The sequence below is a fragment of the Oncorhynchus nerka genome, linkage group LG27 (assembly GCF_034236695.1).
Source record: "Oncorhynchus nerka isolate Pitt River linkage group LG27, Oner_Uvic_2.0, whole genome shotgun sequence".
Classification (NCBI taxonomy): domain Eukaryota; kingdom Metazoa; phylum Chordata; class Actinopteri; order Salmoniformes; family Salmonidae; genus Oncorhynchus; species Oncorhynchus nerka.
The window spans coordinates 59,177,146-59,200,262 of NC_088422.1; the positions used below are offsets into that span (position 1 = coordinate 59,177,146).

Sequence of the window (23,117 nt, forward strand, 5' to 3'; positions counted from 1 at the left end):
TGGTCTAGAGTTTTTGTTTTTTCTCTCTGGTTGCACATTTAATATGCTGGTAGAAATTATGTAAAACGGATTTAAGTTTCCCTGCATTAAAGTCCCTGGCCACTAGAAGTGCCGCCTCTGGATGATCATTTTCTTGTTTGCTTATGGCCTTATGCAGCTCTTTGAGTGCTGCCTTAGTGCCAGCAACAGTTTGTGGTGGTAAATAGACAGCTACGAAAAATATAGATGATTAACACTCAAATAGTCTTGTCTACAGCTTATCATGAGATGCTCTACCTCAGGCAAGCAAAACCTTGAGACTTCCTTAATATTAGATTTTGTGCACCAGCTGTTATTTACAAATAGACACAGACCGCCACCCCTTGTCTTGCCAGAGGCAGCTGTTCTATCTTGCCGATGGACTGAAAGCCCCGCCAGCTGTATGTTATCCATGTCGTCTTTCAGCCACGACTTGGTGAAACATAAGATATTACAGTTTTTAATGTCCCGTTGGTAGGATAGTCTTGATCTGAGCTCATCCATTTTGTAATTCAATGATTGCACGTTGGCTAATAGGACGGATGGTAGAGGGGGATTACTCACTCGCTGTCGGATCCTAACAAGGCACCCCGACCTACGTCCCCGATATCTCTGTCTCTTCTTCATGCAAATTCCGGGGATTTGGGCCTTGTCGGGTGTCTGAAGAAAATCCTTTGCGTCCGACCAGTTAAAGAAAAAATCTTCATCCAGTACGAGGTGAGTAATCGCAGTCCTGATGTCCAGAAGCGCTTTTCCATCATAAGAGACGGTGGCAGAAACATTATGTACAAAATAAGTTACAAATAACGCAAAAAAACACACAATTGGTTAGGAGCCCGGCAGCCATCTCCTCAGGCGTCATCTCTACATCAATTCAAGTTGTTTCTATCAATTGCGTAATTTTATTGAGTGAAGCCAAATCCAAATTGGCTTCCCTTGACACTTTCTTGATTCGCCCAGGAGTTTTCAAAGTTGAGCTCACTCAGTTCAGCGCCACGCTGATTGGCTATTATTTTATTTACAAAATATCAAGGGAGGTCAAATGCTCGCTGGCTTCCCTTGCATTCAATGCTATGGGTGGCAACAATGTCATACTCTAAGACCAGACAGCATCAGATACAGTGGGGAGAACAAGTATTTGATACACTACCGATTTTGCAGGTTTTCCTACTTACAAAGCATGTAGAGATCTGTAATTTTTATCATAGGTACACTTCAACTGTGAGATACGGAATCTAAAACAAAAATCCAGAAAATCACATTGTATGATTTTTAAGTAATTAATTTGCATTTTATTGCATGACATAAGTATTTGATACATCAGAAAAGCAGAACTTAATATTTGGTACAGAAACCTTTGTTTGCAATTACAGAGATCATACGTTTCCTGTAGTTCTTGACCAGGTTTGCACACACTGCAAGCTGGGATTTTGGCCCACTCCTCCATACAGACCTTCTCCAGATCCTTCAGGTTTTGAGGCTGTCGCTGTGAAATACGCACTTTCAGCTCCCTCCAAAGATTTTCTATTGGGTTCAGGTCTGGAGACTGGCTAGGCCACTCCAGGACCTTGAGATGCTTCTTACGGAGCCACTCCTTAGTTATCCTGGCTGTGTGTTTCGGGTCGTTGTCATGCTGGAAGACCCAGCCACGACCCATCTTCAATGCTCTTACTGAGGGAAGGAGGTTGTTGGCCAAGATCTCATGATACATGGCCCCATCCATCCTCCACTCAATACGGTGCAGTCGTCCTGTCCCCCAAAGAATGATGTCTCCACCTCCATGCTTCACTGTTGGGATGGTGTTCTTGGGGTTGTACTCATCCTTCTTCTTCCTCCAAACACGGCAAGTGGAGTTTAGACCAAAAAGCTATATTTTTGTCTCATCAGACCACATGACCTTCTCCCATTCCTCCTCTGGATCATCCAGATGATTATTGGCAAACTTCAGACGGGCCTGGACATGCGCTGGCTTGACCAGGGGGACCTTGCGTGAGCTGCAGGATTTTAATCCATGACGGCGTAGTGTGTTACTAATGGTTTTCTTTGAGACTGTGGTCCCAGCTCTCTTCAGGTCATTGACCAGGTCCTGCCGTGTAGTTCTGGGCCGATCCCACACCTTCCTCATGATCATTGATGCCCCACGAGGTGAGATCTTGCATGGAGCCCCAGACCGAGGGTGATTGACCGTCATCTTGAACTTAATAAATCAAATAAAATGCTAATTAATTACTTAAATCATACAATGTGATTTTCTGGATTTTTGTTTTAGTTTCCGTCTCTCACAGTTGAAGTTGTACCTATGATAAAAATTACAGACCTCTACATGCTTTGTAAGTAGGAAACACTGCCGATTTTGCAGGTTATCAAATACTTGTTCTCCCCACTGTAGATGTCCTACACATACAGAGACAGAGGGGCACTGTGTTGCTCTCTCGGGTGCTTTCTACATTCAGCCTCTTGCAAATTGATGGAAAATTATGAAAAGACTAAAGATGGATATATTTTTGGTCAATTTTTCAGGGAAGCCTGGCTTCCCTTGGCATCCATGAATACACACCACTGCTTCAAATGTCCCATAAGGGGTAAGTAATCCAAAAGTAACTGAAAGTAATCAGATTGTTACTGAGTTTGGGTAATCCAAAAGTTACGTTACTGATTACAATTTTGGACCGGTAGTAATTGTAGCGGATTACATTTACAAAGTAACCTATCCAACCCTGCTCGTGACTGAGGTAGAAGGGGATTCTTCACCTAGCTAGCTAGCTTATTAGCTGGCTAGCTACCTACAGTGGCTTTCTTAGCGCATTATTGAACTTTGCTTCGCAAACACTATAATTTGAGAGGGTTTATGAAGAAAATATTTTATGTCTGCAAGAACCACCCAAAGTTGCAATTCGATTCTACTGTCCCTCCCCCTTAAATATCAAATATATTTGCTAGACCTAGCAGTAGCAGAAATGTAATGTTGACAATACCACACTTTTTCAGATAGTATATGAAAGTATCCACCGTCTTGGACTTCAGGTTTTTATCATGCCCAAGTAAAGCGTGTCTGTGTTTTGATTTGGTCCAATCTAGCATATACCCAAAGCAAATCGGGTAGCATCATTTTCGAGATAAGTGTCAACTCTGAACCAGTTCAGTACTTGTGGACTCTCTTGGCCCACAGCCTCTTTTGCGCACCCTCTCATAGTCTGAAAACATTGGTCACATGCTACACCCCCTGCTACCCCCAGCTCTCACTTTTTCTTAAAGGGGGGTTTCAACCTCTTGAATCCTTTGTTTTGTCTCTTGCACCTGCACTTGTAGTTCCTGAAACTAAAGAAGTGGTGATCCACAAGTACAAGACACCCATGGTGAGTTGAACTCTTCCGCTGTCGTAGCTAACGCCATACTCTTTCCATTCAATAGCCACCAGATCTGTTTTAACAGTACTGCATAGCATATATGTCCTGACACAATTTTGAAGAGTAATACCTTTTCATTTCTAAAATGCATGTAATATATATTTTATCAAATAATATAATCCTCTTTTTGTTCATAAAACGATTAGTGTAAGTTCTACAGAGCCATGACACCAAATAATAAAGAGTAAGGAGGCACAAGTAGTATGACTACGCCACAAGTAGCTATGTCAAAGCTACACTTCCCTCATGCTCTCGCTCTCTTTTTTTTCTTGCTCTCAAACAGGCACACCAGATCTGTTACTCCGTCCTCTGCCTTTTCTCCTACGTGGCTGCGGTGAAGGGGAAGGAAGCAGAAGGCAAGTCCAAGCTCCTATCTCCAAGACCCCTGCCCAGCTAGTCTACGGCCCATCCAATCTACACCCCCCCCCCCCCCTCCCACACACACACACACAAAACCCCCTGTGCCTCTCACTCTGCAACAAAGTGGAATCTCGGTCCTACTATGACATTGAGTTCTGACAATCCTTGACCTACTTAAGCACACACCTCTACTCCTTTTTGCACCCTGTAAGTACATCTCCAAGAAATACCCTCTACTCTTTGTGCATGGCCCTGTAAGTAAAATCCCGTGTGTGTGTGTGTGTACATAAACTAAGCAAAAAAAGAAACGTCCTCTCACTGTCAACTGCGTTTATTTTCAGCAAACTTAACGTGTAAATATTTGTATGAACTTAACAAGATTCATCAACTGAGACATAAACTGAACAAGTTCCACAGACATTTGAATAACAGAAGTGGAAGTGTCCCTGCACAAAGGGGGGGTCAAAATCAAAAGTAACAGTCAGTATCTGGTGTGGTCCCCAGCTGCATTAAGTACGGCAGTGCATCTCCTCCTCATGGACTGAGCCAGATTTGCCAGTTCTTGCTGTGAGATGTTACCCCACTCTTCCACCAAGGCACCTGCAAGTTCCCGGACATTTCTAGGGGGAATGGCCCTAGCCCTCACCCTCCGATCCAAACAGGTCCTAGACGTGCTCAATGGGATTGAGATCCTGGCTCTTCGCTGGCTTTGGCAGAACACTGACATTCCTGTCCTGCAGGAAATCACGCACAGAATGAGCAGTATGGCTGGTGGCATTGTCATGCTGGAGGGTCATGTCAGGATAAGCCTGCTGGAAGGGGGTACCACATGAGGGAGAAGTATGTCTTCCCTGTAACGCACAGCGTTGAGATTGCTTGCAATGACAACAAGCTCAGTCCGATGATGCTGTAACACACCGCCCCAGACCATGACGGACCCTCCAAATCGATCCTGCTCCAGAGTACAGGCCTCGGTGTAACGCTCAATCCTTCGACGATAAATGCGAATCCGACCATCACCCCTGGTGAGACAAAACCGCGACTCGTCAGTGAAGAGCACTTTTTGCCAGTCCTGTCTGGTCCAGCGACGGTGGGTTTGTGCCCATAGGCGACGTTGTTGCCGGTGATGTGTGGTGAGGACCTGCCTTACAACAGGCCTCCAGCCTCTCTCAGCCTATTGCGGACAGTCTGAGCACTGATGGAGGGATTGTGCGTTCCTGGTGTAACTCAGGCAGTTGTTGCCATGCTGTACCTGTCCCGCAGGTGTGATGTTCAGATGTACCGATCCTGTGTAGGTGTTGTTACACGTGGTCTGCCACTGCAAGGACAATCAGCTGTGTGTCTTCACTCCCTGTAGCGCTGTCTTAGGCGTCTCACAGTACAGACATTGCAATTTATTGCCCTGGCCACATCTGCAGTCCTCATACCTCCTTGCAGCATGCCTAAGGCACATTCACTCAGATAAGCAGAGACCCTGGTCATCTTTCTTTTGGTGTTTTTCAGAGTCCGTAGAAAGGCCTCTTTCGTGTCCTAAGTTTTCAGAACTGTGACCTTAATTGCCCACCGTCTGTAGGCTGTTAGTGTCTTAACGACCGTTCCACAGGTTCATGTTCATTGTTTATGGTTCATTGAACAAGCATGGGAAACAGTGTTAAACCCTTTACAATGAAGATCTGTGAAGTTATTTGGATTTTTACGAATTATCTTTGAAAGACAGGGTCCTGAAAAAGGGACGTTTCTCTTTTTGCTGAGTTTATATATGCATGTATGTATGTATATGTGAACCCTGGTCTGTGGCATCGTGCGTAAAATTTCCCAACCCAGGTCACGTCCTCTAGACTCCTCCCATACAGGCCCAGCCTGAGGCCTTGGCCGTACACATGCTTGTTCTTCAAGGGGAGACTTGGTCCGTCCGTCCCCCATCTCTGTCCCCTCTTTGTGACTGACCTCTCGTCCTGGCCTGCTGCCAAGGTCTCATTGGTTGTTTTTAATGGGATGGAGACGGTGAGGGGGAGGGATATGTGAGGCACAGCCCTGCAAGTCGATAAGAAAGCAACCAAACCTCCCTGTCCACTCTGCGACTGTGTGATGAATATTCTATGTGCTACGTGGTATTACTGTAAAACTCCAGTCTGTCCCAAGTCCAAACCAGTGAAATGTTTAAAAAGCACTCTAGTACTGACGGGTGTCACATTGTTAAATACTACTACTGTTAAATACTACTACTGTATGGTGCATCAAACACTGCATGTAAAAGCTTTTTAAAGGTTTCGTTCCTTTTGATCACAAAATATATTGTGTGGTCCAAGATGCGCGTATCTCTTTAGCTTGCCCGGTGAGGCTAAACTACTGTAGTTCTACTGTCAAATTTCTTGTCTGTGGTCCTCTTTATTGAATTGCATGTTACTATGGAGACAAAAATATTTGAAGAGAAGCAGAATGCTGTACATTTCACCATAAAATGTTTTACAATGTGTGGTTTATTCACTAGATGTGCAATACTTTACATAGTTAGCCAGAGCCAGATCATTGTTCTGATAAAACATCTCGGCTATTCTGGCTTTCAAAGTGCAAAGAATGTTAAAAAAATATATATATATTAAAAGGACTTCCTTGTCTTACATATTTATTGAAGTGAATAAATGATGACCTCTTGTTTATAAGTGCAAAATCACTATTTGGAGATTCTAAACCTACTGCTGCGCTATCAAGCCCTGCTGTTATGGTTTTGTCCGTTAAGTCCTCATGTTGTGTCAGTACTGTGGTAAGAGAAATAAATACATTCTAGCCCCATTTCAGCCCAACTGTAAATCCCACAGTTTGAGTGTGTACATGCAGTGTATTGTTTTGCCAGATCAGCAATATATGAATAATACAGCTATGTGATCATGATATTGTTTTTAATGTTTAAGTGGCTTTTATTTTTTAGAGAGGAAATGCTTGTGTAAGGAACATAGTTACAAATTCCACGAGGCAATTATTTAAGGCATTTCATTATTGACAATAAAAACACTGGTGTAAATATGAGGGTCTCAAAACAGTTTGAAGACTAGGTATAGTTTCTTAGACTAGTTACATATGAGAACCTTAAGAAACGGGAGTATTTGAAACCAACCAACCCTATTATTGTGGTAGCTAGCCTGCTGCTGTGGTGAAAGTGATGGAATAATTGAAATGGGTGTGAAAAAAAGTATTTATAGAACATGTACAGCTTTGGCAATATCAAAATAAAAGTTGTCAAAACTAAAGCCCTCCATTTTGTCACAAGTCATTATGTCACAGTTTGGATGAACACAAATGATGTAGCACATCCAATGTGCATACATATATTTGGAAAACATATCAAGAATGAAATCTAGAGTAACATTTGTGAAGATTTAATGCAATACCCTTTTTTTTTATTAACACATCACCACAAATTATTACAATGAGCGCTGTTAGCATGAACTACATATGTAATATAGAATAGACAATTGACACCTATGATTGTAACAAACAATAACAAATATTTGTTGCTACTGGAACAATGCCAAGTTGCACAATATTTGTGGCTTTCAACATGCACATGTACTGTAGAGGACAAGTTGTCCTCCATTGAAGACAAATGGCAGATCTATTCATTGACAAAACAATGTAAATAATCTATGCCATTTAGGGAGTGAACTTTGCGTGTGCATACATTTTACGTATAGAGAGTTATTAAAAACATATTGATTTGGGGGGCTAATACTATTGCTATACACTCTTTTCTTAAGGTTAGATGGCTGGAACTGAACTAGACACTATTCTATTGTGACAGAGGTAGAAAATGTCACAAACTTAAGACATTGAGAAGTAGATGTAGTAAAGTGCTACCAAATTTTGACCAGCAGAACACAGACCAATAGAAAAATAGATTAGAGCAAAGCGAAAGATAGCGAAAATATTATCGCTTTCATAACCCTAGGAGCAAAGGCGTTATAGTCTACCTGCTTCATATAGTAAATTACAGATTTTTCATATGTATGCTACTCATTTACAGTTTCTATGCCTCTGTTAGCACTTATGAAGAGGAGTGTTATTCATTTACGGAAGTGCTAAACCCCTTTCCCTAAAAATTTTCCCCATCTTCTTGCACTTTGCCCACTTGTCACTCTGTTCAAAAGACTGGCAGCCATCTTGACCCACACAGGGGTAGCCGTAGCCTACTAGAATATTAGCCTCTTTTCCACGCTCAGAAATCCTATAGATCAGGACTCTCCAACCCTGTTCCTGGAGAGATACCCTCCCGTAGGTTTTAATTCCAACCCCAACTAATTATTAGAATCAGGTGCACTAGATTAGGGTTGGAGTGAAAACCTACAGTACAGTAACTCTCCCGGAACAGGGTTGGAGAGCCCTGCTGTAGATCGATGCTGTTCTATATAGTTGGAGGAGGCTTCACTCTGGGGGCTTGGTGGGTCTAGCTCTCTCCGTTGACAGACTTGCAGAGTATTCGCAGGCGAGACATGACTTCGTCCCAGTCCAGGTAGGCTCCCTCCAGGTGTCTCACCCGGTCTGGGTGGCTCAGATAGCTCTTCCGCCCATGGAGCAGGCGCCAGTTGTCAAAGGTGACCAGGTCGCCTGCAGGAGGAGGTGGAGGGATATGCCCACTCAGTACTCACCCATGATATACAGATATTTCAAGATGAAAGTTAAAACGAATAGGCTACCTCTCAAGTGCCTCTTCAGTATGCCATATAAAAGATAACCAATAGTCATAGACGGTAAATCTACCACCTCTACAACATTTGTAACTACAATTCATGCAAAATCTTACAATACAATTCCTATTGCCAACTTTTATCCAGGGAAGCTTCAATTGAACTGCTAATCTTGAAGGGGCACACTCATGCACACACACACACTAACCAGGCTCCATCTTGTAGGTGAGCATGTTTTCTGGTCGCGTCATCAGCTGGATGTAGGCCTTGAGGGAGCTGTAGAAGGCCTGGACCTGGTGCAGGGGGAGGTCCAGCACAGAGTCCCTGGTGGCATTGTTGTAGTTGATCCGTACCACCCGCCCATCACTGTCAACACTGCTCAGAGAGAGGAAGGGTGCCAATGTTAGTGTGTGTGTGTGTCAACCTTTAGAAACTATGAAAATGACTGCATGATGGACATCTAGGTCTTGTTGCATAATAAGTTGACAAGTGTCAGATGCTCATATCTGATACAATCATATAAGAATGATCAGTGTCCATCAGTTGAAGGCAATGTTCCCTCCCAAAAAATTGGGCACTGAGCAAAATTCTGTGCAACTTCCCGGGGCACGTTTACTGTGAACACTGAGGCTTTAACGCTTTAAGTTACAGTTTTAACAGTGGCCAAGTTGGTTACTGTGGGAATTTGATCATAATGTAGGCCTATTAGAGTGGCCTACCATCAAAAACCATGGAGAATTTTTTTATCCCATAACATTTTAATATGTAAATAGTTGGTCTATCATTCAGCCTACAGTAGCAGCAAATGTGTGGTGTACAAAGTAGGTCTACATTCCATGAGACTTTTGGAGAAAAAAAACATGCAAGACTTGACATTAACCTGTTTATCCACTTGTTCTTCAGACAAGGAGGTGACTGAAAATGTTGTGTGGTTTGATGCAAGAAACCAAAAATAAAATGTATTATTATTCCCATTCCACTTTACAGATAACCAGAAAAAGTATGCTACCCTCTGCCTATTGGCTACTTGGCTTATTCAAGACCATCTCAAAATATAACACTGCCCCTTTAAAACATAAACAAGCTCTTTACCTGACTTGCTTTTCAAAGATGTCTAGAAATGCGCACATTTTGTGTTCTTGTATGAAGCAACCAGTCCCCCATTGCTGACAAAAAAAGTTGCTATAACTGGGATAATAATTCACTAACTAGCAAAGAATATGAACAAATGTGCACAAGTGGCTACATAAACTCTCGCTTTGATGTAAAAACTCACGCTGTAAACACAGTCCAGTTCAAAGTAAATGGCACAGATCCATATGGCAATGTTTTTGCATATAGGCCTACTGCAGCTCTGATTGTTTATGGTGCACTGGTCTATCTAGAGTATGGGCCTGAGTCGTGCCTGTCAATGCAATTGAATCCTACTCCAATGCGCTCTTCCTACAAGAAAATCTCTTGCACAGTTAGTTTAGCATATTAAGTCTTGCATAGTTCGTTTTGTTTCTGTATGTTACATTGAAAGTGGCTAATATTGGTTGATTCGAGCACAATTTCCACAGTAGAGTGAAATGTTGATAGTGTTAACTAAAGGGGAAAACTCTTGAAAGTTGTGTGAATTTCAATCTCATGCTTCTCTGCACGGGCTGATATTTATTCTGCGCACAGCTCCTTAGAGTGAACATTGGTTGCAGGTTGTGTATTATACATTGATTCTGCGGTTTACATTCTGAGCAGCAGATGGCAACACATATCCATCATGCTCCTAAATCACATCCATGTAGCTTTGAGATAATCTTGAGAATGTAAGTGAGTGAGTGTCCATATCCGTGTGTATTTTGGTCAGTGTGCAACCTGCAGCAGTTCTAGACTGACCTCCTGTCAAGTCACATTAATATGTAAGCTGAATGATGGCTCTTATGTGTGCAAAAAACAGGCCAATGCATCCATGTCTTATGTATTTTAATAGTGTGGCGCTCACTCACTCTATGATGTGGTTCTTGGACTGCACCATGAAGTCACAGTAGTCGGACCCTGTGTCGGTGAAGTCCACCTGTAGGGAGGTGAGGGTCCTGAAAGCCTCTGGGTCTTCTCTTCTCAGTTTTTCTGCCATGTGGAAGCCGTCCACTGCTTCACTCTCCCCTCCCTCACCAGCCTGGCTCAGGCAATGCAGGAACTGCACCTGCAACCAGCCATACAGGATATTAGTACTATTAGTACTCTAACAGCCATCCCATACAGGATACATACATCTTAAAATATGGGGGGTGGGGACTGTGTGCAGTAAACGGCTTAAATATATGCGTGTGCGTGCGCAGGAGTGTTTTATCCAGATGTGACTCAGCTGTCTGACTGATAGTGGGAAAGTAGAGGATTAATGTAGATTTCACGAAGATGACGGTGGATCCTGTCTACTCACTCCAGGTGGATAGTGCAGTGCTGGATAGTCAGTGTGGAGACTGAGTTTGCCAGCTGTGTAGGCCATGTTGTTAGCCTGGGATTTGTCCTGCACCTGCCATGTGTGCCTGAGGAAGGAATGAGACAAATTTAAGAAAGGTCTATTATTAATGATTATTAACTAATTATCTAATCACAAAAGGTGTTGAGAACTAAGGACCAAGGCATTGTCTTTGGAAACATTAAAAAGGTTCAAGAGCAACAGGACGTGGAAAAAGTTATTCATTGTCCTACATTTCTAGCATTTGTTAAATGGATGCTGTTAAAATAGTATGCCAATTAAACTAGGTGTCTTCTTTGCTCTTGGCATGGAGTCGCTGTGCTCAAATATATGCAAATATGTGCCCTGGTTTTATGTTGTGTCTCTTGGGTTGTTGATTGCGGAATAATTCTTTTTTTCCCCTTACAATAAATAAAAACTGCAGCTTCTTTAATGACATGTCTCTTGCTTTGGTTCGCAGCTGTTAGCTTCCTCTGACCTGGGCTAAACTGCTGGCTGTGGGATGCTTGTTGTTCCAACCTCAGCTTTATTGGCCCACGTGCAACCATTGGCAAACAAACTGGACGATTTACGAGTAAGACTATCCTACCAACGGGACATTAAAAACTGTAATCTCTTATGTTTCACCTAGACGTGGCTGAACGATGACACGGATAATATAGAGCTGGCTGGCTTCTCTGTGTATGGGTAGGACAGAGCAGCTACATCTGGTAAGACGAGGAGCGGAGTGTGTGCCTATTTGTCAATAACTGCTAGTGCACAATGTCTAATATTAAAGAAGTCTTGAGGTATTGCTCGTCTGAGGTAGAATACCTTATGATAAGCTGTAGACCACACCATCTATATTATTCGTAGCCATCTATTTACCACCACAAACTGATGTTGGCACTAAGACCGCACTCATGAGCTGTATAAGGCCATAAGCAAACAAGAAAACGCTCATCCAGAAGCGGTGCTCCTAGTGGCTGGGGACTTTAATGCAGGCAACCTTAAATCCGTTCTACCAGCATGTCACATGATGGATGGAAAAAGAAACTCTAGACCACCTTTACTCCACACACAGAGACGCATACAAAGCTCTCCTTAGCCATCCATTTTACAAATCTGACCATAATTCTATATTCCTGATTCCTACTTATAAGCAAAAACTAAAGCAGGAAATACCAGTAACTAGATCAATACGTAAGTGGTCAGATGATGTGGATGCTACGCTACAGGACTGTTTTGCTAGCACAGACTGGAATATGTTCCGGGATTCATCCAATGGTATTGAGGGATATACCACCTCAGTAACCGCTCTTACTACACCGGCTCTGATGCTCGTCGGATGTGGCAGGGCTCGAAAAATATTACAGACTACAAAGGAAAACCAAGCCACGAGCTGCCCAGTGACGCGAGCCTACCAGACGAGTTAAATGCATTTTATGCTCGCTTCAAGGCAAGCAACACTGAAGCATGCATGAGAGCACCAGCTGTTCCGGACGACTGTGTGATTACAGATCAACAAGACCTTTAAACAAGTCAACATTCACAAAACTGCGGGGCCAGACGGATTACCAGGACGTGTACTCAAAGCATGCAGGGACCAACTGGTAAGTGTCTTTGCTGACATTTTCAAACTCTCCCTGACCAAGTCTGTTATACGTACATGTTTCAAACAGACCACCATAGTCCCTGTGCCCAAGAAAGTGAAGGTTATCTGCCAAAATGATTACCGCCCTGTAAGTCAGAATAGGGCATGACAACACCTTTTCCCCCTCAGGAGACTGAAAAGATTTGGCATGGGTCATCAAAATCCTCAAAAAGTTCTACAACTGCACCAATGAGAGCATCGCGACCGGTTGCATCAGCGGCAACTGCTTGGCATCTGACAGTAAGGCGCTACAGAGGGTAGTGTGTACGGCCCAGTACATCACTGGGGCCAAGCTTCCTGACATCCAGGACCTATATACTAGGCGGTGTCAGAGGAAGGCCCAAAGAATTGCCAAAGACACCAGTCACCCAAGTCATAGACTGTTCTCTCCGTGCTACCGCACGGCAAGTGGTACCGGAGCGCCACGTCTAGGACCAAAAGGCTCATTAACAGCTTCTACCCCCAAACAATAAGACTTCTGAACAATGAATCAAATGGCTACCCGGACTATTTACATTGACCGCCCCCCTTTATTTTTACACTGCTGCTACTCGCTGTTTATTATAAATGTATAGTCACTTTACAAACTACCTCGACTAACCTGTACCCCTGCACATTGACTTGGTACCGGTACCTCCTGTACATAGCCTCGTTATTGTTATGTCATTCTTTTTTCATTTGATTAGATTATTTTTTTAAACTTTCGTTTATTTAGTAAATATTTTCTTAACTTTATTTATTGAACTGCGTTGTTGGTTAAGGTCTTGTAAAGAAACATTTCACGGTAAGGTTGTATTCGGCGCATGTGAATTTTTTTATTTGATTTGATTGAATGTATTGGGTAATACCTCGGGCTTAACATCCCCTGGATGAATTTTGGACTGAGTCCTACCTACCAAAACTCAATTAGGTTGCATGTCCATAAAACTTCTGGATAATCCAGACTGACGGCAACAATAGTGAGCGTAGCGTTCAGTCTGGTTTAACCACGCTGTCCATGTTATCCTCAGTATACAAAAGGAGCGGATAGTTGAGAGTAGCAATGGGTTTCTAGAATTAGGATATTTAGGAAAATGAGACATGATGGCAAAGTTCAAACGCACCCTAGTGAATCTGCTGCAGTGGAAATATAAAGCTGAGTGGAAAATGCAGAGCTTTTAGAAATGGTATGCCCGTGGTGTGGCTTAAGATTGTATGAAGCTAATACAGTCAGAGGGCATGGTTTCTCACCCATAGAACGTCAGTCTTAGGTATCCGATCCTCTGGCTGAGGCGGGCCACCTGACCCTGCTCCACCGGCGCCCCCTTCAGGTAGACGATTCCCACGCGGCGTAGAGCCAGCAGCCAGGCCAGGGCGGCCTTGTCATCGTGGAGGACCTCCTCGAAGTTGGCCGTGGGGATCTGTAGCTCTGAGTCCCAGTACATACGCTCTGAGTGAGCCAAGGAGATAGATGCACTTCATTAAAGTATTGTATCATCCTGTATAGTCTGTATCGTATAGTCTGTATTATACCGTCCTGTATCGTATCATTGTTTGTCAAAGTTCCCAGGTTTTTCAGGAATTCCAGTTGGAGGTTCCCCAGAATCAGGAGGGAATGTGTAGGGAGGGAATCCTTCAACTGAAAATCCTTGAAGCAGGATTTCTGAAAACGTGGTAAATCTCCAGTATTCTTCAACGTCAGCATTTTGCAATACAACATTTCGGCCATTTTCTACCAATGCTTGTTTGCCTTGGTGTAGGACAGCTCAGGTTGTCACAACCATATGGACACATGAACAGAAACCACAGTCTGTCAATGGACAATGGACTCTAACGGCAATATGTGTAATGCTCCTGGACACCGTCTGTACTGTCTGTACATAATGTGTCTGTGTCCATGAAACGTTTCCTCCAAGGGATAGGAGGGAGGGAGGGAAGCCAGCTCGCTACGGTTGGAATACTCTGTGAGGAAGAAGGGGAAGGGGAGAGAGGGGTGAGAAGAGTCTGCATGTCTCGACTGACAGCAGTGGAAAAAGCCTCCCACTGCTTCGCTTCGCACCCAGCTGGCTTCAGCCCTTTTTCCATAGAGGCTCTCTCCAGTGGCTCCTGCATTGCAGACACAGCTGCCGAGCACATTTAGTGTGTGTGTGTGGGGGGGGGGGGGGGAGGGGTACAAAGTTAGTGTTAATTAATTATTCAAAAACAAACCAAGGGGTACAACAAACCTCTTCAGTGGCAATTCATCTGGATTAAGTGGAGTACAAATCCAAGTCAGATGTTAGAAATGTATGTAACGCATGGAGTCTCTGTGTGTGTAGGGGCTTATGCAGGAAGAAGCTGCAGCTTGATTGCCACCCCTGGGGAATGATCCTGACCCTTTTCAGCTGAAACAATGAGTCATCGAGATACAATGATACCCTTCACTGATACTGATGACTTAACCCACAGCAGGTTTTTACATCTCCCTTCACGCTGTCATCTCCCAAAAAAACTGTAGCATAGGTCAAAAAGTAAAATAACTCTTTATTAAAGGCTGGCTGATGTTGAGGGTCACCGATGAAGAGAAGGTTGAAGTATGGGGACTTCTAGAATATAGGCTAGTTCCTTCCAATATTATATATAATGTTACAAGTACTCCCATGAAATCAGACTAGCCCATAGATACCATTTGACCAGCTAGTATGTATCCACACAAAGGAGGACATAAAGTTCTTGGCTAGAGGCAGAACGGTGATTCAGGGACAGCCCTGAGGTTTTGGATATCACACATGACGGAGTAAGCCATAACAGCGGAGTTAAAAGCATGTCATATCGAATTAGGAGTTTTGGCTGAACTTGCCTTCCCCCCCCCTGTAAGTGGACATTTTCTTGTCTGGTAAACGTGGCTAACATCACTGGTTATCTCCTGATTTGACTCAAGACCAGTACTCACTACCTTCACTGTTACGTTTTGAACAAATCGGTTTTCAATCCTTAAGAGACAAGAAAAATGAAGAGAAGAGAGTAAGGAGAGAGGAAATGAGAGGAAGAGAGAGAGACAAATGCAGAGGGAAGAGAGCGAGAGAAAGTGGAGAGTGGAAAGGAGCATAGAGAGAATCAGAGCAGAGAGAGCTAAACCCAGGTAGGCCCTTTAGTGGATGATGGATGGGGTATGAGAGCGGCTGGCTGGGCAGTGGGCCCGGGCTGGGAGGGTTCAGATGGTGCAGGGCCCAGAGCGTTCTGCTCGGTTATTGCCGTGTAATGCTTGACACTCAAATTCTCACCAAGCGCAAAATCGCTGCTCTGATTTCCTGGAACGTGTAGCGTTGGTCAACCAAGCCAATTAGCGATTAGTCTCCCTGACTCTTGCATAGTTTCCAGCCAGGGTTAACTGAGATACACACACACAAAGCCTGAGATTGTGTGTTTTGAGAGAGCTAGTTCCTGTGTCAGTCCTAGTATGTATGTGTATTAGAACCCAGGAGTTTTTATGTGACACTATTATGCTTGTGTACGTATTATGTGTTATCTTTCAGTTTGACGGAAGTGTGTGTATGGACACACATTTATGTGAGTGTATTCATGTGTGCATAATGCCTTTCCTCCCTTCCGTTGGTCTTGGTCTGCTGCTGTGGCTTTTCCAGACGAGGAAACCTGAAGCTGCGGTTCCTGTTGCTGACGGCAGTCTCTCTCCCTCTTATTTTCTCTCTCTCCCCATCTCCCCCACCACCCGCTCTCTCTCCTCCATCCCCCGCCCTCTCTCTGTCTGCTCTCCTCTCGCGCTGGAAGTTCTCTCAACGCTCTACTTGAGTCGTGGTTCTCCAAAAGGCTGTTTTGTGTGTAAGCAGGGTCTTTCGCAATTCTAATCCACTAGATCAACTTCCTCAGAGGGTCAAATTGTGGAGTTCAGTCCTTCTGACGCCCCTCGGTTTCGACTGGAGGAATTAGACGCCGTATTGTATGTGTTGTAAAGGCCTTCACAAACATGGTGGCATTCATCAGTGCTTTCATTGCAAAGGGGGCTGAGGCCAGTGAGTGTGCCCACTATAATTATCAGGACAAGCTTGCAGCTGTACTGACATTTTAGATGAATGGAATTGTGTGGTATATCGGCCAGAGGAATGTTAACATCTAGTGGAATACGGAGGTTTCCTCAAAACAACTACAATCCTGCATCCAATCATATGAGAAGTGAAGTCACATAAACACACAGTCACACACACACACACACACACACACGTCACCTGCAGTGTATCACATTGTAGCTGTTATAGTCCTATTTACAAAGAGTCTGTCTTAAACTGACGTGGCACAGCTAGTCCTTCTCTGGAGAACGCTTCCCACCCTCCGTCCAATACAACAAACTAACCTTTCTCTGTTTAATGGAGAGACTTGCACCACAGTGCCACCTCTGCCTTCTCAGCTTTAATAACACAGTGTATACAGTGTTCTTACTGGAACGCTCAAGGACTCTGATGACCAAATCCAAACCAACCCCTAATTCCTACCTCTGCCTCCCCATGGTACTTTTTATAGATCTGGAAGACTTGGATAGGAGTCAGCAATAATAGCTTGCCCCTCTGATTATAGCTTGACCTAGCCCTCAGGTGGGCTGGATGGAATTTCCCCATGTTGCTTACACCTATTCAGTCCTTCCAGATCTTTAATATCATTTTCAATCTCCTGAGCAGTAAAGCTGAACTGAGCTGAGCTGTACTGTGCTGCGCTGGCCTGGTTACACATCCACTTTAGGATACCACACGCATCCAACTGTGTGTGTGTGTGTGTGTGTGTGTGTGTGTGTGTGTGTGTGTGTGTGTGTGTGTGTGTGTGTGTGTGTGTGTGTGTGTGTGTGTGTGTGTGTGTGTGTGTGTGTGTGTGTGTGTGTGTGTGTGTGTGTGTGTGTGTGTGTGTGTGTGTGTGTGTGTGTGTGTGTGTGTGTGTGTGTGCTGATGACCAAATCCAAACCAACCCCTAATTCCTACCTCTGCCCCATGGTACTTTTTATAGATCTGGAAGACTTGGATAGGAGTCAGCAATAATAGCTTGCCCCTCTGATTATAGCTTGACCTAGCCCTCAGGTGGGCTGGATGGAATTTCCCCATGTTGCTTACACCTATTCAGTCCTTCCAGATCTTTAATATCATTTTCAATCTCCTGAGCAGTAAAGCTGAACTGAGCTGAGCTGTACTGTGCTGCGCTGGCCTGGTTACACATCCACTTTAGGATACCACACGCATCCAACTGTGTGTGTGTGTGTGTGTGTGTGTGTGTGTGTGTGTGTGTGTGTGTGTGTGTGTGTGTGTGTGTGTGCGCATGTGCTCAGCGGGGAGATTCATCTTCTTGATAGACAATCAGTGTGTGTGTGTATATGGAAATGGTGAGGTTTGGGGAAAGATGCGTGTTTTTCCATTGATGCACCACTACAGCTATGTTTTCAGGGGCCTTGTTTTTTTTAAACTGATGTGTTCTCACGCATCGCCACAAGAGCACATAGGTCCAGATGGATTCTACATTCATGAGTCAAGGAAGAGCCAGACTCCCATTAAGTGAAAGGAAAGACATATCAGCTGCTGTTTGGATGAGGAGGAACCAATCAAGTTCCATTAGGACTAACTGAGGCCCAGTCGTGCAGATTATCATCACATTCAGACAGTTTGCTATTAGAGCTGATGAGAGTATTATACAGTGCCTTGCAAAAGTATTCATCCCCCTTGGTATTTTTCCTATTTTGTTGCATTACAACCTGTAATTTAAATTGATTTTTATTTGGATTTCATGTAATGGACATACACAAAGTAGTGAAAGTGAAATGAAAAAAATAACTTGTTAAAAGAAATTCAAAACTGAAAAGTGGTGCATGCATATGTATTCACCCCCTTTGCTATGAAGACCCTAAATAAGATCTGGTGGAACCAATTACCTTCAGAAGTCACATAATTAGTTAAGATCCACCTGTGTGCAATCTAAGTGTCACATGACCTCAGTATATATACACACCTGTTCTGAAAGGCCCCACTAAGCAAGGGGCACTACCAAGCAAGCGGCACCATGAAGACCAAGGAGCTCTCCAAACAGGTCAGGGACAAAGTTGTGGAGAAGTACAGATCAGGATTGAGTTATAAATAAATATCAGAAACTTTGAACATCCCACGGAGCACCATCAAATTCATTATTAAAAAATGGAAAGAATATGGCACCACAACAAACCTGCCAAGAGAGGGCCGCCCACCAAATCTCACAGACCAAGACAGTTTTCTTATTATTTCTTGTTTGTTTCACAATAAAAAAAATATTTTGCCTCTTCAAAAAGGTAGGCATGTTGTGTAAATCAAATTATACAAATCCCCCCAAAAATCTATTTTAATTCCAGGTTGTAAGGCAACAAAATAGGAAAAATTGCCAAGGGGGTGAACACTTTCGCAAGCCACTGTAGACAGTGAACCCAGTGAATGCAATATGTATGCCGTTAAGTAACTATTTAAAAAAATATTCATACTTGTGTTCATCTCTAAGCCAAGCTAGTTATCACTGTCTCATTAAAAAGTGATAAGCAATTATATTCTATTTTATTACCATTTACAAACATGGCTTGCTTGCTAAAACTACATCAGAGCAGAATGTTCCATTTCTTGGTGGCCAAACAAGGAGTTTTTTAAGGACAGTCTTAAGGATCTCTCGTTATACCACTAACAACTGGCCCAGAGTCAGATTAGGCCTGTTTATCTCATGAAGGGATGCTTTAAACAGATGCACTCCAAAATTTGCACTGCAGGGAAGAGAGTGACTCATTAGGCACTATGGTCGTGACCAAGCAGACAGTGAGTAAAGGTGTTGACACATTTACTGGCAGCAGTCGGTGGAGAAGAGTCCAGAGGAAGATGTGTGAGAAAAGACTGTGGCCTCTTGGGTAAGCCAGCCAACACTGCTTCGTCACCTCACGGTAGGTAAAAGGCTGAAAGTACACTAGCCAGAAAGTGAGAAAACACCACATCACTCACCGAGGATAATCATTATCCTCCTTAAGCGTTCAAAGAGGCCTTAAGGACACAATAGTGCCAGTTTACAGGCTTTATTACTGTTCACAGGAGGCGGCAAGATGGAACATTTGATAAACACACAGAAGGTAATGACTACTACACTCTTAAAATAAAAGGTGCTATCTGGAACCTAAAAGGGGTTTTCGGCTGTCCCCATTGGAAAACCCTTTGAAGAACCATTTTTGGTACCAGGTCGAACCCTTCTGGGTTCCATGTAGGACCCTTTCCCCAGAGGTTTCTACATGGAACCCAAAAGGGTTCTGCGTGGAACTAAAAAACGGTTCTCCCTGGAACCAAAAAGGGTTATCCTATGGGGACAGCCAAAGTACCCTTTTGGAACCCTTTTTTCTAAGAGTGTACTGATAATGTTATCAAATCAAATCCAATCAAATTTTATTTGTCACATACACATGGTTAGCAGATGTTAATGCGAGTGTAGCGAAATGCTTGTGCTTCTAGTTCCGACAATGCAGTAATAACCAACAAGTAATCTAGCTAACAATTCCAAAACTACTACCTTATAGACACAAGTGTAAGGGGATAAAGAATATGTACATAAAGATACATGAATGAGTGAGGGTACAGAGCGGCATAGGCAAGATCATCATTAGTCATTTAGGTAAACATTGGATCATTCAGAGATCCTCACTGAACTTCTGGAGAGAGTTTGCTGCACTGAAAGTAAAGGGGCTGAATAATTTTGCACGCCCAATTTTTCAGTTTTTGATTTGTTAAAAAAGTTTGAAATATCCAATAAATGTCGTTCCACTTCATGATTGTGTCCCACTTGTTGTTGATTCTTCACAAAAAAATACAGTTTTATATCTTTATGTTTGAAGCCTGAAATGTGGCAAAAGGTCGCAAAGTTCAAGGGGGCCGAATACTTTCGCAAGGCACTGTATGTAATGAAACCTAAAATGACCTGGGGTACCAATGTAAGAAATAACACATAAAAAACAAAAAACTGCATAGTTTCCTAGGAACGCGAAGCGAGGCGGCCATCTCTGTCGGCCTAGATAGACAATGCCTAATAATAATGGTAATAATAACTACACTACTGTTGGAACTACAGTGTCAAGAAAAAGTATGTGAACCCTTTGGAAATACCTAGACTTTTGCATAAATTGGTCATAGATGAAGATCAGATCATATTTTAAGTCACAGCAATAGACAAACACAGTCTGCTTCATCTAATAACACACAAAGGGTAGCCTAGTGGTTAGAGCGTTGGACTAGTAACCGAAAGGTTGCAAGATTGAATCCCCGAGCTGACAAGGTACAAATCTGTCATTCTGCCCCTGAACAAGGCAGTTAACTCACTGTTCCTAGGCCGTCATTGAAAATAAGAATTTGTTTTTAATGTTCTTAACTGACTTGCCTAGTAAAATAAATAAAAAAGATTGGATTTTTCTTGTCTATACTGAATACATAATTTAAACATTCACAGCGTAGGTTGGAAAAAGTATATGAACTCTTAAGGCCAATGACTTCACCAAAAGCTAACTGGAGTCAGGAGTCAGCTAACCTGGAGTCTAATGAATGAGACGAGATTGGAGATGTTGGTTAGAGCTGCCTTGCCCTATAAAAACTCACAAAATGTAAGTATGCTATTCACAAGAAGTATTGCCTGATGTGAACCATGCCTCCAACAAACGAGATCTCAGAAGACCTAAGATTAAGAATTGTTGACTTGCATAAAGCTGGAAGGGGTTCCAAAAGTATCTCTAAAAGTCCACGGTAAGACAAATGGTCTATAAATGGATCAAGTTCAGCACTGTTGCTAGCCTCCTTAGGAGTGGCTGTCCTGCAAAATGACTGCAAGAGCACAGCGCAGAATGCTCAATGAGGTTGAGAAAAATCAACTGAAGACTTACATAAATCTCTGGAACATGCTAACAGTCTACGATACGTAAAACACTAAACAGGAATGGTGTTCATGGGAGGACACCACGGAAGAAGCCACTGCTGTCCAAAAAAAAACTTTTCTGCACGTCTGAAGTTCAAAATATTCTGTGGACAGATGAAACTACAGTTGAGTTGTTTGGAAGGAACACACAACACTGTGTGGAGAAAAAAAGCACAGCACACCAACATCAAAACCTCATCCCAACTGTAAAGTATGTTGGAGGGAGCGTCATGGTTTGGGGCTGTTTTGCTACCTCAGGGCCTGGACAGCTTGCTATCAACTACGGAAAAATGAATTTGCAAGTTTATCAAGACATTTTGCGGGAGAATGTAAGGCTATCTGTCCGCCAATTGAAGCCCAACAGAAGTAAGGTGATGCAACAGGACAACAACCCAAAACACAAACAGAATGGCTTCAGCATAAGAAAATACTGAGTGGCCCAATCAAATTCCAGACCTCAACCCAATTGAGATGCTGTGGCATGACCTCAAGAGAGCGGTTCACACCAGACATCCCAAGAATATTGCTGAACTGAAACAGTGGTCCAAAATTCCTCCTGACCGTTGTGCAGGTCTGATACGCAACTACAGAAAACGTTTGGTTGAGGTTGTTGCTGCCAAAGGAGGGTCAACCAGTTATTAAATCCAAGGGTTCACAATGTTTACACGGTGTGTTCAATAAAGACATAAAAACATTTTGTTTGTGTGTTATTAGCTTAAGCAGACTGTCTGTTTTGATTTACGACCAATTTATGCAGAAATCCAGGTAATTCCAAAGGGTTCACATACTTTTTCTTACCACTGTACTTCAATATAAGAGCGCTATCCAATATTTCCCATGGAGGGGTGATTAAAACAGATCCATAAAATGATTGAATCAGATCCACAGCCCCCAAAGCCACATCTCCAAGACAAGGGTTTCGGAAACCGAAAATGACTATGGTACCATTCCTAGAATGCCTTTGGAATAAGAAGGCAAAACAACTTGCGGTTGCTAAGGCCCTCGGTAAAATAAACATGATGTGTAAACACTAACAAATATAATGATGACAAACACCGCTTGTAGATTCCAATCTCCCTGTGCACAAAGTCTTTGAGTGTTTGTTTGTATACTATACACACACTATGGCTTCAAGCTCTAGCCTAGATGATTGAGTGAGGTCAGAACCAGACCTGGGTTTAAAATATTACTTGAAATAATTAAAATACGAATGCTGTGCTCGACTGAGCTTGCATTGCATAATATAACCAATGGAATAGTCTCAAAAGTGCAAACCCCACTCGCCTGGCACTCCAGGCAGGCTCAAAAATGCCAAATAGCCTACTATTTGAATAGCTAGACTGGTCAGAACAAGGTCCCCTCAGTTGCAGAGAGAGTTGAGTTTGGCTTTCAAAATGGTGTCTCTAAGCATCCACTTCCACTAAGCCTCCCTATAATCAGTATTCCATATGGCAGAGGCAGAAGAGGGGAGTTGAACAGGACTGCACACAGACTTTATCCCTTGCCGAAGGTCTCAGGTTATTAAGCTATTTCACATACAGCCGCTGCATACCTCAGCGATGTAGTCTGGTCTACGTGTGAAAGCGGCATCCTCTGGGCTAGAGATTGACAGGCTGCACACTTTGACAGAAGCAGCCGTGTCTGGGGAACACCAT

At 43.2% G+C, this 23,117-nt stretch overlaps 2 protein-coding genes across 14 annotated transcripts in view; one reads left to right on the top strand and one right to left on the bottom strand.

Annotated features, from left to right (window-relative positions):
* Nucleotides 1-7,033, top strand: part of LOC115112059 (MAP kinase-activating death domain protein) — an 88,278-nt gene extending 81,245 nt beyond the window's left edge. For 10 of the 11 annotated variants that reach the window (XM_065011815.1, XM_029638769.2, XM_029638770.2 and 7 more), the window contains 2 exons: nt 3,328-3,374; nt 3,709-7,033. In XM_065011815.1, the coding sequence (XP_064867887.1) occupies nt 3,328-3,374; nt 3,709-3,822 (161 nt within the window). In that variant the 3' untranslated portion in view covers nt 3,823-7,033. The remainder of the gene's footprint in view (nt 1-3,327; nt 3,375-3,708) is intronic. The other variant, XM_065011822.1, reaches the window with a different exon arrangement.
* The window catches only part of LOC115112061 (gamma-butyrobetaine dioxygenase-like), a 24,398-nt gene continuing 6,139 nt past the window's right edge, over nt 4,859-23,117 (bottom strand). For all 3 annotated transcript variants that reach the window (XM_029638773.2, XM_029638771.2, XM_029638772.2), the window contains exons 4-8: nt 13,789-13,987; nt 10,887-10,992; nt 10,453-10,649; nt 8,676-8,842; nt 4,859-8,387 (exon numbers count right to left, since the gene is read on the bottom strand). In XM_029638773.2, the coding sequence (XP_029494633.1) occupies nt 8,227-8,387; nt 8,676-8,842; nt 10,453-10,649; nt 10,887-10,992; nt 13,789-13,987 (830 nt within the window). In that variant the 3' untranslated portion in view covers nt 4,859-8,226. The remainder of the gene's footprint in view (nt 8,388-8,675; nt 8,843-10,452; nt 10,650-10,886; nt 10,993-13,788; nt 13,988-23,117) is intronic.